This window comes from Xiphophorus hellerii, chromosome 19 (assembly GCF_003331165.1).
Source record: "Xiphophorus hellerii strain 12219 chromosome 19, Xiphophorus_hellerii-4.1, whole genome shotgun sequence".
NCBI classification, from domain to species: domain Eukaryota; kingdom Metazoa; phylum Chordata; class Actinopteri; order Cyprinodontiformes; family Poeciliidae; genus Xiphophorus; species Xiphophorus hellerii.
This window is the reverse complement of record NC_045690.1, coordinates 7,090,059-7,102,959: the sequence shown is the minus strand read 5'-3', so window position 1 is coordinate 7,102,959 and position 12,901 is coordinate 7,090,059. Positions and strand designations below refer to the sequence as shown.

General features: G+C 38.8%; 1 protein-coding gene across 1 annotated transcript in view; it reads right to left on the bottom strand.

The window, feature by feature from the left end:
• Positions 1–656: 656 nt before the first annotated feature.
• The window catches only part of gabrr2a (gamma-aminobutyric acid type A receptor subunit rho2a), a 40,008-nt gene continuing 27,763 nt past the window's right edge, over positions 657–12,901 (bottom strand). Inside the window, exons 5-9 of the mRNA XM_032547919.1 lie at positions 10,951–11,033; positions 5,205–5,345; positions 3,561–3,713; positions 3,197–3,405; positions 657–2,633 (exon numbers count right to left, since the gene is read on the bottom strand). Coding sequence (XP_032403810.1) covers positions 2,298–2,633; positions 3,197–3,405; positions 3,561–3,713; positions 5,205–5,345; positions 10,951–11,033 — 922 coding nt within the window. The 3' untranslated portion in view covers positions 657–2,297. The remainder of the gene's footprint in view (positions 2,634–3,196; positions 3,406–3,560; positions 3,714–5,204; positions 5,346–10,950; positions 11,034–12,901) is intronic.

Below are 12,901 nucleotides of genomic sequence, written 5' to 3'. Positions count from 1 at the left end.
TTAAAAATGTTTTTTAGTGGTATAATGGTTTTCATTAAGTGGAAAGTCATCACAGTTAAGAGTATCTACATATTGTGTTTTAATGAGTGATATGAGATACTTTAACAAAATAACTTTTCAACAAAATATGCAGTTAGCCAGCTAGCTAGCTAATGTGGTGAAAGAACAAATCACTGTGCTGCAGGTGGCCTGAAAATATTTATCAGATTTGGCTCCAGTAACTAAGATATTGTAAATTAACAGAGGAGGCACATGTGAAGCTTTTTGACAAGCTTTGTGTCTGATCTTGTCTTGCATAAAGCAAACAGCATTTCAGAAAACAACAGTACTTTTCCTTGAGGAAACTGTCCATCTATCAGTTCCAAACCGCCTTAAACACTCTTGGATTATGCAACATAACTATTGTATTTTGTCCACCCTAATGACTCAAAATCTAGGAGTGTCTTCTGCATTTTTTGCAAAACATCTTTTTGTATTTTCTTGTATTAAAATTACTTTCGAGATTATACCTGATTCACCTTATAGGTCTGATATCTGGCAGAGTTTGATGAAACGACTTTATCGGGTTTCTCTGTGGAAACGGATTCAGACTAAGATGTTAGAGGAAGAGTGAGAGCAGAGAAGTCGGTTCAAATCCGTCTGAATCAGAGGCAGAGTCAGTATATTACAGTTATATTTAATACATCTTAACCAACACAGAAACATTCTTTATGTCAGATTTAACCAGTAGAAACATTTCACCGACAAACTCAAACACACAGCTGAGCATCAAACCAAAACTCTTCATCACCTGCAGATCTGAGTGTCTGCAACAGGATTCGATCTCAGTAAACAGTTTCCTCTGACACATCGACATCTCGACAATTCAAAAACATCTCATCATCTGTGGTGACAATAAATGCTAAACATTCATGTTTAAAAATAGATTGACTGCCATGTTTGGTGGAAAAGCACCAAGACCTCCTGCCAGCTGGCAGATGTGAAGCTGCAGACAGATGTTCAGATGTGCATCCACTGCAGAGAGCTGTGCTGCTGTGGAGAGACGTAGCCAGATGTGTAGTCAAAGTAAAATCTGACACTGCTACAACCTTTGCAGACAGATGTTGAGCCATAGGCTGATGTGAAGCTGCAGAAGCAGGTGCAGAGACAGACAGATGCATACAGATGTGTCGCCTGGTCTCTGCAGTTCATCCAACGTTGTTTTTTCTTCTCATAAAGAAGCAGTTTGTACTCTTTAAATGAGCCACCATCAGTCATTCTTGATCAAATATAACCTTTAAAAACACTCACTTTGTTTCAACAGTTCTTTAATCTACACAAATACAAACTTTATTTTATAATACAGTGAGGTTTAGTGGGATAAACTAGTCCAGTAAATAAACACAATAAGTGTTTGGCCAGATTTGACAAAGACTTTTCAGCCATCAGATCTGTGATCAGATCTGTGTTCAGGCTCCATCGATGCTCACACGATGATCGACTCGCTTTATAAAACAGAATTAAAAGGAGCAGCAAAAGCCGCAATTGCTGCAAATTTTTGTACTCTGTGAAAACATTTACCCAGAAATGAATAAAATGTATTACTGTTTGTGTCTCCTCAGCTCTGAAAGCGGTCCATTCCTTAATGACGAGTGAAAAACTCTTCAGGGTTATGATTTCAGCTGTGTTTGTTTTTCTAGTTAAATATCTTCTGTAATAAACACCATCGTCTGTGGAGGACTAACAAAATAAAGCATCCCCATCCTCTCCATCAGAAATAACTCACGTTACCGTGACAACCTCCGCCAGGTGCTCCGTAGGTGCTGCCGTCTTTCACATCTGAGACTTTAAAATTTCCTGAGGTTGAGCTCAACATGTTCATGCAACTTAAAAGTTGAATTCTACAAAAGCCAATAAACCAAATCTGAGCGTTTTACATTCAGCTGGATTAAAACTTGGAATTTGAACAAAACCAGTTAATTTTCAAACCTGAGATGTTTTTCTTTTTTCCTGTAAATCATCTCTTCAGTTGCAGATTTTAGTTGTCCTGAACCCAAACATTCATAACTGACTGTAAGAAGTAACATCCGACACAGTTTGTGTGTTTCCTTGCTTTTACTGTACAATATTTATGAACATTCAAGCTGCTGTTGGAAAGAAATGAAACCCAGAAACAGAACTCTGGAGATGTTTTCAGTACCTCAGGTTCTGCTGTACTCCCTGTTCTTCCTGTGTAAGATAACCAACATTATTAACTCTTCATCTCCTTCAGGTTCATCACCACTATTAGTTTCCACCCTTTCACCCCCGGCTGTCAATCAGCAGTAAACCGACCAGTAGATGAGGTTGAAGAAGATGTACGATCCGGGGAAAATCATCCGGGAATATTTATCGATGGCGTGCGTGTTCTGGATGATGTTGAGGGCGCGGAGGCTCTTCCTCTTCTTGATGCCAGCGGACTCGGTGCTCATGGACAGGTGCACCACCATGTGCTCTGACTTCTCGGGGACTTTCTGCTTCTCCTCGGGTTCGTCCTCGGGAACCATCGGCTCCTCGGTGTAGCCGGCCAGGCTGTTGGTGTCCGCCTCGCTGTAGGTGCCGTCCAGCATGGTCATGGTCCGTGTTTGGGAGATGCTGCAGGTGCAGGGCAGCGACTAGGAGGGGGGGAAAAAAATCACAAATTATGAAGACGACTGTCAACAAAATCTAGCTTACATTGACACAGATTAAAACTGCAGAATTTTGATTTATTGTTGTCAGATAGATTTCAGTCATTGATGGCAAAAAAAAAACAACTAACAGTAGGACCAGAATTATTTTTGTTATTTTATCTACTGTTTGTGCCACGAAAAAAATCAAAAAATATCAGTAAAATGCAGTTACTGTGTGCAGCCTCGTGATATAAATCAAAGTTTTTTAGTGTAAATGGGAATCCAAATTTGTGTTTGTGAGGATATATATGATTTGCCATTAAGTAGCAGCCATATAGTTGCCTAAAAAATAAGCAATAATTTTTTTTATTGTTTTTATTATGTAAAGCACCTTGAATTGTCTTACTTTTTGCTTTTTTTAATTGTGCAAAGTTCCCTAAATGTCCTGTGAGTAAATATTTTCCCCCACTTCTCCTTGACAACTGGAACTTTCAATATCTAGCAAGTTATTTTCGCAATTTACCATCTATTAAAAGAGTGCCCCTCAGATTACAGGTGTAACTCACCTGGGAGCGCGCCCTCTCCCTCATCTTGCGCTCGCGGCGGTCCTGGACGGTGGACAGGTAGTTCACAGCCGCATACTCCAACACAGAGAGGAACACAAAGACGAAGCTGACCCACAGGTAGATGTCCACGGCTTTAATGTAGGACACCCGCGGCATGGAGGCGTTGACCCCGGTGATTATGGTGGACATGGTCAGCACCGTGGTGATACCTGCACACACACCCCCACACACACACACACACACACACACACACAAACACCTGCTCAGTCTGACCACCAAACCACAGCCGTGTCTTCCAAACAGACAGCATTCCCCAAGAAACTCCTCAAACAGTCGGCGTCTCGGTTCTGTCAGGTGTTTTTACCTAACGAGACTCGGGCCGGCACGGCCCGTCTGTCGATCCAGAATGAGACCCAGGACAGCATCACCATCAGCGTGGCGGGGAAATATGTCTGGAGGAGGAAGAAGAAGATGTGGCGCCGCAGCGTGAAGTTGATGTAGAGACGGTTGTACCAGCCTGCAGACACACAGCGAGGGGTCACAGGTCAGACCGGACCGTTTGTTCCCTGTTTTCACACGTGTGTTAACAACACACCGAGTTTGTTTTCAAAGATGTCAGAAGCTTTACTTTAAGAAGAAGAAGAAGCTTTAACATCAGCGTGACACGAAATGATCAAATATTCATCACAACCTCTCAGAACCTGTCTGCCCTGCTCTTCGCCGCTGACTGAAGAACCTTCTGTGTTTGTCAGATGAATGCAGATTTATCGGTTTATGTTGTTCAGACGTGATTTGAGACGTGTTTCATTTCCTGATGCGACAATCAGGACCGCTGGTCAATTAAAGGGTGACCTTTAATTGAACAGGTTAATAACCACCTGACTGGTATAGTGTTTAGTAGATAGTATTTGATATTGTTTTGTGTCTATGGGCTTCACAAAACATGTTCACCGCATTTCCTACAAAAAAATCATTCTTATTTAATCAGACTTTAGTCTGCTCAGTTCTGCCTATCTTGAGGGTCTTCTGTCTCTTTAAATCCAAATAAGCTCCTGCTGGCCACGCCCCCAAAACTCAACCATTACACTCACATAAAAATGGCTGAAAACAGATGTGCAATTATACAACCGTACATCTTTGAAAAGTAGAAGTGGAGCCTCCTGCACAACCAACAAGAACACAGAAAGTGGTTTTCTGGAAAAAAAAACCAGTTGTCTTTTCCAGTAGCCATTGTACGACAGTAAAACCTGTTGATCAAACGTCAGCTTGGGTGATTGTGTCAATTGTTGAATGTGACATAACATTTATATCTAATTTTCCAGACACCAAAACACATTAACGTAAAAAAAGATCTGGTTGTGCTGTTTTTAGAAGTAGTTTAGACCAACATGGAAGGTGCAAAAAGTGAATTTAATCGACATTTTATCCACTTTGTTCTTAAACTGCAGTTTTTTATTCTGCAGGTTGGGTAAAGGAATGTTTTCTCCTGGGAATAAAACATGATTATTCAACTGCAACAAACATTTTCATTCATTTTTAACCCTCCTCTTATCTGCTTTACTGTCTGAACTGCAGAACCCGCTCTGTTGTGGGTTTCTGTCAGACTGGAATGAGAAAAAAAAAAAAGCAGAGAGGTGAAGCTAAAATAACAACTTTAATAAATAAAGAGGCTGTTGGGTAGAAAACCAAACAGAAATTTTAAACTAAGACTCGGGAGTAAGGTGTAATGCTACAAACAGCATGATCCAACAGGGGGAAAAACAAGAATTAGCAGAACAGAGCTCAGGTCCAACAGGAAAGAAAACCAGAACAGAAAAGGCAACAGGATTCTGCTATATACTCTGAACTAGATTTTTATAGTTCAGTCCCTTTCACAGCAGGCAGTAAAAAATTATTACCTCCGGCTGTTCTAGTTTCAAGATTAAACATGCAGGCAGAATGTGATAAAAGTCATTTTCATGTGATTCCTCCCAGGACCGAGTTGCCGTGGCGATAATTAGATCCGTACCCGTGCTGCTGTAGAAGGCCAAACGGGACGTGGTGTGAAACTTCTGGATGAGGAACTGGGACAACGAGATCCTGTCGTCGGTGCTCAGAGACTCATCGCCGCTCTTCCAGTACAGCATCAGGTCCTCGTCCGTGTACGCGTCTGGAAAACGTCACAAAAAAACATTAATCGCGTGCTTTAGGCAGCGTTTATCTGCAGGAGTAAAACAATGAACATGAGACAGAAATTAATAAGTAATTTAATGATTTTTGATTCCAGAAACATGGTGAGTTTTCTTTGCAAACAAGAGCTGCTACAAGTTCTTTGGATAAACTGTTTATTCTTTGCAAAAACACAAAATTCTACCAAGTGTTTTTGGTCGAGTTTCTAGCACTAATATCTTATTACTCTTGAAATAAGACAAACCAACTCAAAAAGTAACTTTTCAGGAAGATGCAGGAGCTTGTTTTAAGTAAACAATTCCTTATTATTGATGAAAAAGTACTTCTTCAATGCCAGATAAATTAACTTATAACATCAAAAACATTTCTTGCTACAAGTTAAATAATTTTCCAATGGAACTAGTAATTTTTTATTAATATTGAGGAATTATTTACTTAAAACAAGCCTCCAAATCTTGCTAAAAAGTCACTTTTTGAGTTGGTTTGTCTTATTCCAATATTTGGACTAGAAACTAGACAGAAATACTTGGTAAGATTTTGTGTTTTTGAAGTGGATTTACTCCTGAAACGACATCTCCACTTTGCTTTGGGGATGATTTTGCTCCGTGTTTCAGGGCTGAATCCACTGAGACGTTGCTTTACATCACATTCACAAAGCAAACAGCACTAATTACACCCTGGTGCGAACATGTCAAATCATGTGAACAAATTATGAATAATTCACACTTCTTTTGCATCAGACTTCAGCTTTCTTCCTTTAAAAATATGATCATGACTTTCCGTCACAAACACGGCTGATAAATTCTCGTTATAGCACTCAAAGAAATCTGAATCTTAGTTCAGTTTTTAGACTTTATTGTCCATGAAGGACAATTTGCTGCAGTTAAAACACAAATTAAAAAAACAGAAAACCACCTCATTAACAAAAATCTTTCATAACAAAAAAAAGTGGGGTCATTAGAGTCCTAATCCGGTGAAATTTAACAGTCAAGATAAAAAGCATCAGATTCTGCTTTTCTACATAATTTATACAACATGCTGGTCAGGGGCACCACGTCTATTCCTCAAGAGCTACTATTCTGCAACTTTTATATGCTTCTTCAACATGCCTCAATCAAATGAATATTTATTGGGGAAAAAAGGTTTTTTTGGTTTCTCTCATGGACAAAATAATGTTCGGTGTTGGCTCTCTCAGCTTCAGTGTTTCCAAGACTGGCTGGACTACAAAGCAGCCATGTTATTTTCATAATTAATTTCATTTCAGTGCTGGAAGTGAAGCAGAGTCTGCTTGATTACTCTACAGCCAAAACATTTGAATTGTGAATTTACAAAAAGGCCCCATGAAGGACCCTAACAGGCAGTTCAGGCTTGAATTTTCATCTATTTGTGTTTGAAATATTGTAAAAGATCAGAGTCATCGAACATAAAAATATTTGCTGAAAGTTGGTGGTTAACAGTGTTTGCAATGCAGGCTTTACAAAACACAAGTTAGAGATCAGAAGGTGAGTTCATTCGCTGATTTTCAAACTTTTTTCTAGTCTTAATCATTTTCTGGTGTTTTGATTTGTAGGTAAGACAGAAGCAGTCCCAGCTAATATTAACTATATTTTCTTTCAAGTTATCACATTATATTTGGATATTCTATGAACAGTGTTTATTTGAAGTGATTTTTATCTACAGATGACTCAGTTAAGGGTCTGCATCACCTTTGCAATCAGCAGCAAAGAGTTTGGTTTTAGAAATGCTGCTCTGAATAATATTCCTCTGGTCAGATGTTTGTGTCAGCCCAGAGTACTCTGGTGAATAAAATATTTTTAAAAAATAATGTTTTAGTATTTTATTATGTTATTTCCTTATGGTTACATCAACACACCTGCTGTGTTTGTGGCTGAAATGTGATCTGATGCAAAAATAGATGCAAACTGCTTCCTTCTACTAGTGTTTGAGTTTGCATGCATTTAATCCAACCAGTTCCTGAATCCAGTGTAGAAATAAAGCAAATGGGAAAGCAACTGATAAAACAGAGGAGATTGTACTGCTATGGATATTTTCCATTCCTCAGGTTTTGATTTAAATGGTTCCTTATGCATCTTCTCATGCTTTTATCAGTTGGCTTTTGCAGATCTGGTTAAAGAGGGAGAAACTAAGCGAGCTTAAGTTTTTTCGGACTGAAAACTACAAAAATCCAGAGAAGCTAAAAAAGGAGCTAATGAAGCTGATAGTGAATCATCTGCCACCTGCTGAGCCGGATGTAACTTCAGCTGTCCGATCTTGAATGTCTCTGATGGTTCAAACTGTGCCTAACATGATGTGGAGACATGAGCGGAGCGCCGTGTGGTCAGATCCTCACAGTTCAGACTCTTAGAGACCCACTGAGATGTTAGGAAGAGCTTCAGTCTTCAGCGGCGCAGCCTGCAGGCCTGTGCATGCTACATGCTGCAGGTCCAGCAGAGGGGAGCTGATGGGTCTCCAGCAGCTCGCCTCAGTGACAGTGATGTTCTCTGAAGCTTGTTTGTTAGTAATAAACATGCTCCTGCAGCCATCTTCTTCTTCTCTGCTCTGGAACTCATTAGGAATGTGAGAGTGTGGCTCCCGCTGTGAGCTGCTCTGAACTCCAGCTGCTGCAGACGCTCTGCGAATTTGGGCTTTTATCTCTGTTTCTGCTAATTTTACAGCTTTCCAACTTCTGTTGATGTTTTGAAGCTGCAAAGAGCTTAGACTGGGGGAGGGGAGAACACGGGTGGGGCGGGGGGATCCTCGGTGAAACGGGCCCTGGTGGCTGCTGGGAAAGTGTTTGATGTCTCAGAAATAAAGACATGAAACTCAGAAAGTTTGTGCCTCATGTTTAGTTTTCATGTGTGAAGGTACCAACCACCTTCCATCTTCTGGTAGCATGCGTCAGCCTAACTGCTGGAAATAAACACCGAGAGATGAAGACGGAGATTTTTAACTCATAGTAGTTCAGTTAAAGATTTTTAAATTCATCATTTCAGTTCAGACGACATGAAAAGCTGCAAATCCACTTCGGTTTGACTTTGCAACACCACAGATCTGCCCTGATGGGGGATCAGAGGTTCCTCTTTAATTTTAGTTTTATAACTACAAAACTGTGTTAATGCACAGAAGCTGAAATGTGTAAACATTATTTCTCCAGCTAGATTTCAAGTTCAAAAGCATTATACATTATATAAAAATGTACAGCTAACATTAAAGGCAAAATTTTAGATTGAATCCAATGTATCCATTTCTGCTCTTCTCAGTTTTATGAAATGTTCAGTGAGGAATATTTTTTTCCAACAAATAACACAGAAAAAATTACAAAATACAAAGTTAATTGATTTTAGATTCCCAAGAAACAAACTGAGAGCTGTTCTCTAAAAATGTGTCCGATGGCCTAAGGAAGGAAACCCAGAAGGTTTTACAGTTTCAAAGGCAGTTATTATCCCTGAGGCCGACCATCAGAAAAATTACAAAAAAACATCTCTAAAAATTGTTTACACTAAATTTTCTATCATCTAGCAAATAGAGAAAATTTTGGTAACTCCAACTAAGCTAAAATAAGAAAAGTTCAGTCTGATTTAACTTCAGAATGTGAGAAAAAAAGCGTATGTCTGTGCCAGTTCTCGTTAACTAAGTTGTTGGCACAACCATTATAAGGTTAGGGGGCAATTACAATTTTTTTTTACTCAAGGTAAGACTGGTTTAGTTTAGTTTTCATTCTTTAATAAATAAAATTTGCTGAAAAAATGTATTTGCTCAGATTCAGTTAGTCTGATTGAAAGAAAAAAGAAGCAAAAACAGTAAATCTGTAAATATTATTCCAGGTTATTGAAGGTGTTCACCTCTGGAGTGCAATGAGGGTGAAAGGTACACAGCTTCAGCGAACAAAGCTGTTGACTCACAGCATTGCTGAATTGTGCAATGACAATGTTTTGGCACATTTTCCTGACATTTTGAAACGCAGGCAGAAATGTCTATAAACAGATTTCCTCCTAATTGGAAGCCTGCAGAGAGTAACGCGGGTTCATCCGGCTCTTCTGTACACCGTGATGAGAGCGATGCCAGTACTGCTGAAACTTGTGGGCGTTGTGTTGGGTGATGGGCCCAGATCAAAATCCCCTAATGCTGGAGAAAACCCAGCGATGAATCCCTGAAGTCATAATCAGCGACGCGCCGAGAGGAAGGTGCTCGAGGTTTGAAAAGCGGCCAGGCAGCACGAAATATTAAACGGCAGACGGATCAAATCCAGCCAGGTTAAAACAATAAAACATTCATGAACATGAGGCATGAAGGGATTTGTGAATGCAGGTGCACCGGTAGTATTTTTATTGACTTTCACATTTTATTAACAAAGCAAACTTCAAGAAAGCTGAGCAAGACTTGGAAAATGTTATTTATGTATATATTTAAACCCCAACTTACAAATAAATAATTTTATGACCTAAATTTCAAATCTCTGCCTGGATATTTTTGCTTATTTTAAATGTACGCAGTTCTCTAAATGTCCTGTGAGTAAATATTTTCACCCATTTATCCATAACAACTGGAACTTTTAATATCTAGCAAGTTATTTTTGCAATTTACTGTCTATTAAAGAGTATCCTTTAGATTAATTTCACTCCCTGTTATTACGGTGAAATTACCGTAATAACCTGATATCAGCTGGAAAGCGCAGCGTCTCCCCATGCAGAAACCGTTGGAATTTTTCAGATAGCGCAAAGTGTCGCGGCGTTACGGTGCTGCAAATTTGACTGGATTGTTGGCGCTGCGCTCGGTCTGGAAGGCTTAAATTATCAGTTTTCCTGTAATATTAGCTTGTTTCTCCTCCATTAGCACACCTGCAGCACACTGAAAATCTTGGAAATGAAGGACAGTAAATGCTATGCAGAGGAGTGTGTGAGCAGCGCACATACAAGCTGATTGGCAGCGCTAAGATTTTCCTCCTGGCTCTGATTGGTTGTTTTTGACTGAGAACTGTAATTCTGCAGACACAGAGAGGAAGCAGAGGAGTTTTATAAACTTCCTGTTTGATATTATAACAGTTTTAACAAATATGTAAAAATTAATTTTTCTAAAAGCTACCAACTGCACCTTTAAAGTAACACTTTAGAAATTACAAACTTCCTTCACCTCTCTGTCATCTCAATCATTTCAGCTACAGGTGATAAATTCACAGCTTTTTATCTTTATTATTTATTATCTTAATAGATTAGACAATAAAAAATGCTTCTAGCAATATTATTCAAAAACAAACCTCTATTGTGCCAAAAGAGACTGACTCTGATTGTTATGAATGATATGAGGGTGAGTGAGTTAGAATAAGTGCTGTCAATTTCTGTTGTTTTTAACGGAAAAAACTGCTTTGAAATGCAAATTGAAACAAATTAAATAGTATTCAAAGGTTCCACTTTTTCACCTGTTTGTTGTCAGAAGACCTTGTTGCTTTGGCTCCACGTCGAGTTTAGCAGAAAAGCACTTAATTGCTTTGTTGATAATGAAATGAAGGCCATTTTTCTCTCACTGTGTTCTGATAATTAAAATCATGTTTCATCTTCAGAGTGACAGAACCGAACCCGTTTACTCACAGCTCTCCAGCTCCAGCGAGCAGGTCTGAGAGTCCAGAGGAAACCGGCTGAAGTCCATGTTACAGGCCGCCGTCACCGTCACTCTGCACAGACACAAACAGCAGCAGAAACTCAGGCAGGAGGCAAAATCTCAGAGAAACTTTATATGCAGATGCAAACGTCAGAATATCCCCCCAAAAAATCATATTTCTTTCGGAATATTTTGTCACATCATAACCACAAATTTCACTCACAATACTACTACACAGTATTTTTATTGTCAATAATTGTAGATAGTTTTTTCTTTTAAAGCTCAAAGAGACACGAACATTTTGTAAATCTTTAATTTGACCAATTCAGTTGCACATTCCTCTGGACTGGAGTATTTTGTATAATTACAAATTTTTAGTATTTTACACTTTATTCTGTTTTTAGATGTTTTTATAATTTTGTGACACTATTTCCTGTTATTGCCTGTCACTTTGCTGCTGTTGCACAAAAATTCCCCCATTGAGGGACAATAAAGGACATTTCTATTCTATTCTTTTATAGTTTATCATGATTACAAAATATATTTTTGGAAGTTGTCTATGTTTCTTCAACTGAATTATTACTATTTTGCAGCTAATAGGCTACTAATAGGCATCCATTTTTCTCGATCATGTTTTTACTCTATTTAGAGGATTCCAATCTTCGGACTAAATTTATTACATTTTAGTGACATTGTCAGTTAATTTTTGTTAACATATTAAGGCTTTAGGAGAAAAAAAATGTTTTCTAACAGAGTGTATTAATTAAATGTTAATTAAATTATTTCTGTAAGTTGAATAATAAACACTGATAAGGGTGAGTGCATATAAATTGAACATTACGTCTTCATCTCTCCTCCTGCTCATCACTCATTGATCTCAGATTATCAGGAAACCAATCCAGATGTGAGAACAAGTCATGCATTTTGATGCTCATGTTGCTCCGTAGTGCAGAAAGTTCACCTGATTGAGCAAAACCAATGTGATTTTTAGATTCAGCACATCAAACTTACCCTAAAACAGTTGAAAAACCCCAGTGTTGTATGCAATAAACACAAAGATCAGTGATATTCCTGAATCAAGCAGTTCCAGCTGCAGCTGTCTACCATCTTCAACATCTAGAGACTTAGATTTTTACCCATTCATTTTTGTAAAGCAGCTCAAACTCAGACGGAGAGTCTCTGTAAACACCAAATTTCAAGTCTTGAAACAGATTTTCAATAAAAATTTCTGTCCAATATGTTTCTTGCTGATGCCGTTTGTTCAGTAATGTTCTGGAAATAATCTCTGAGGTCTTGCATTGAATTTTTAAAGGTATCAAAATAAACAGGACTGGATAAAGATGCAGAAAAGCATCTATTATTTACATTTTTTATGTAGAAAACTATATAACTTACAATCCTAAACAACTTTCACATAAAATCACAATAAACTGCACTAAAATGAAATGTCAAATGAACCGATATGAAGCAATGGCATAAAAAAATGTTTTATTTTTTAATTTATGTTACTTTTGAAGATCATTTAATGCATTCCTCTAATTGTCCCATAGGGGGCGCTTCCCCCCAGTCGCTCAAAATGCATCAGTTCCCGCTCAGCTGGAAACACGTTTAGTTAATAAAAGTCTCAGCAGCAGCATTTAAGCAGAGTAACAGTTAACGGAGCCCCGGACGGAGTCCTGCTGTTCGTTTCTCTGAAGTTAAATCCTGACAAGATGAAATTAATATTCAGCAGATTTCCACCGTGGACTGTAAACACACTCAGCTCATCGCTTTGCCACTTATTGATCTTTAACTCATCTGATTTCTGCTGCCTGTCGAAACTGGGACAGATTTCCCGTCACGCAGCGGGGCAGCTGGAGGCCCTGAACGGATCCGGAGCAGCGGAGAAACCGAACCTGAAGCGTCATCAGAGCTTCCCCTTCACACCTCGCCGTTTTCCCC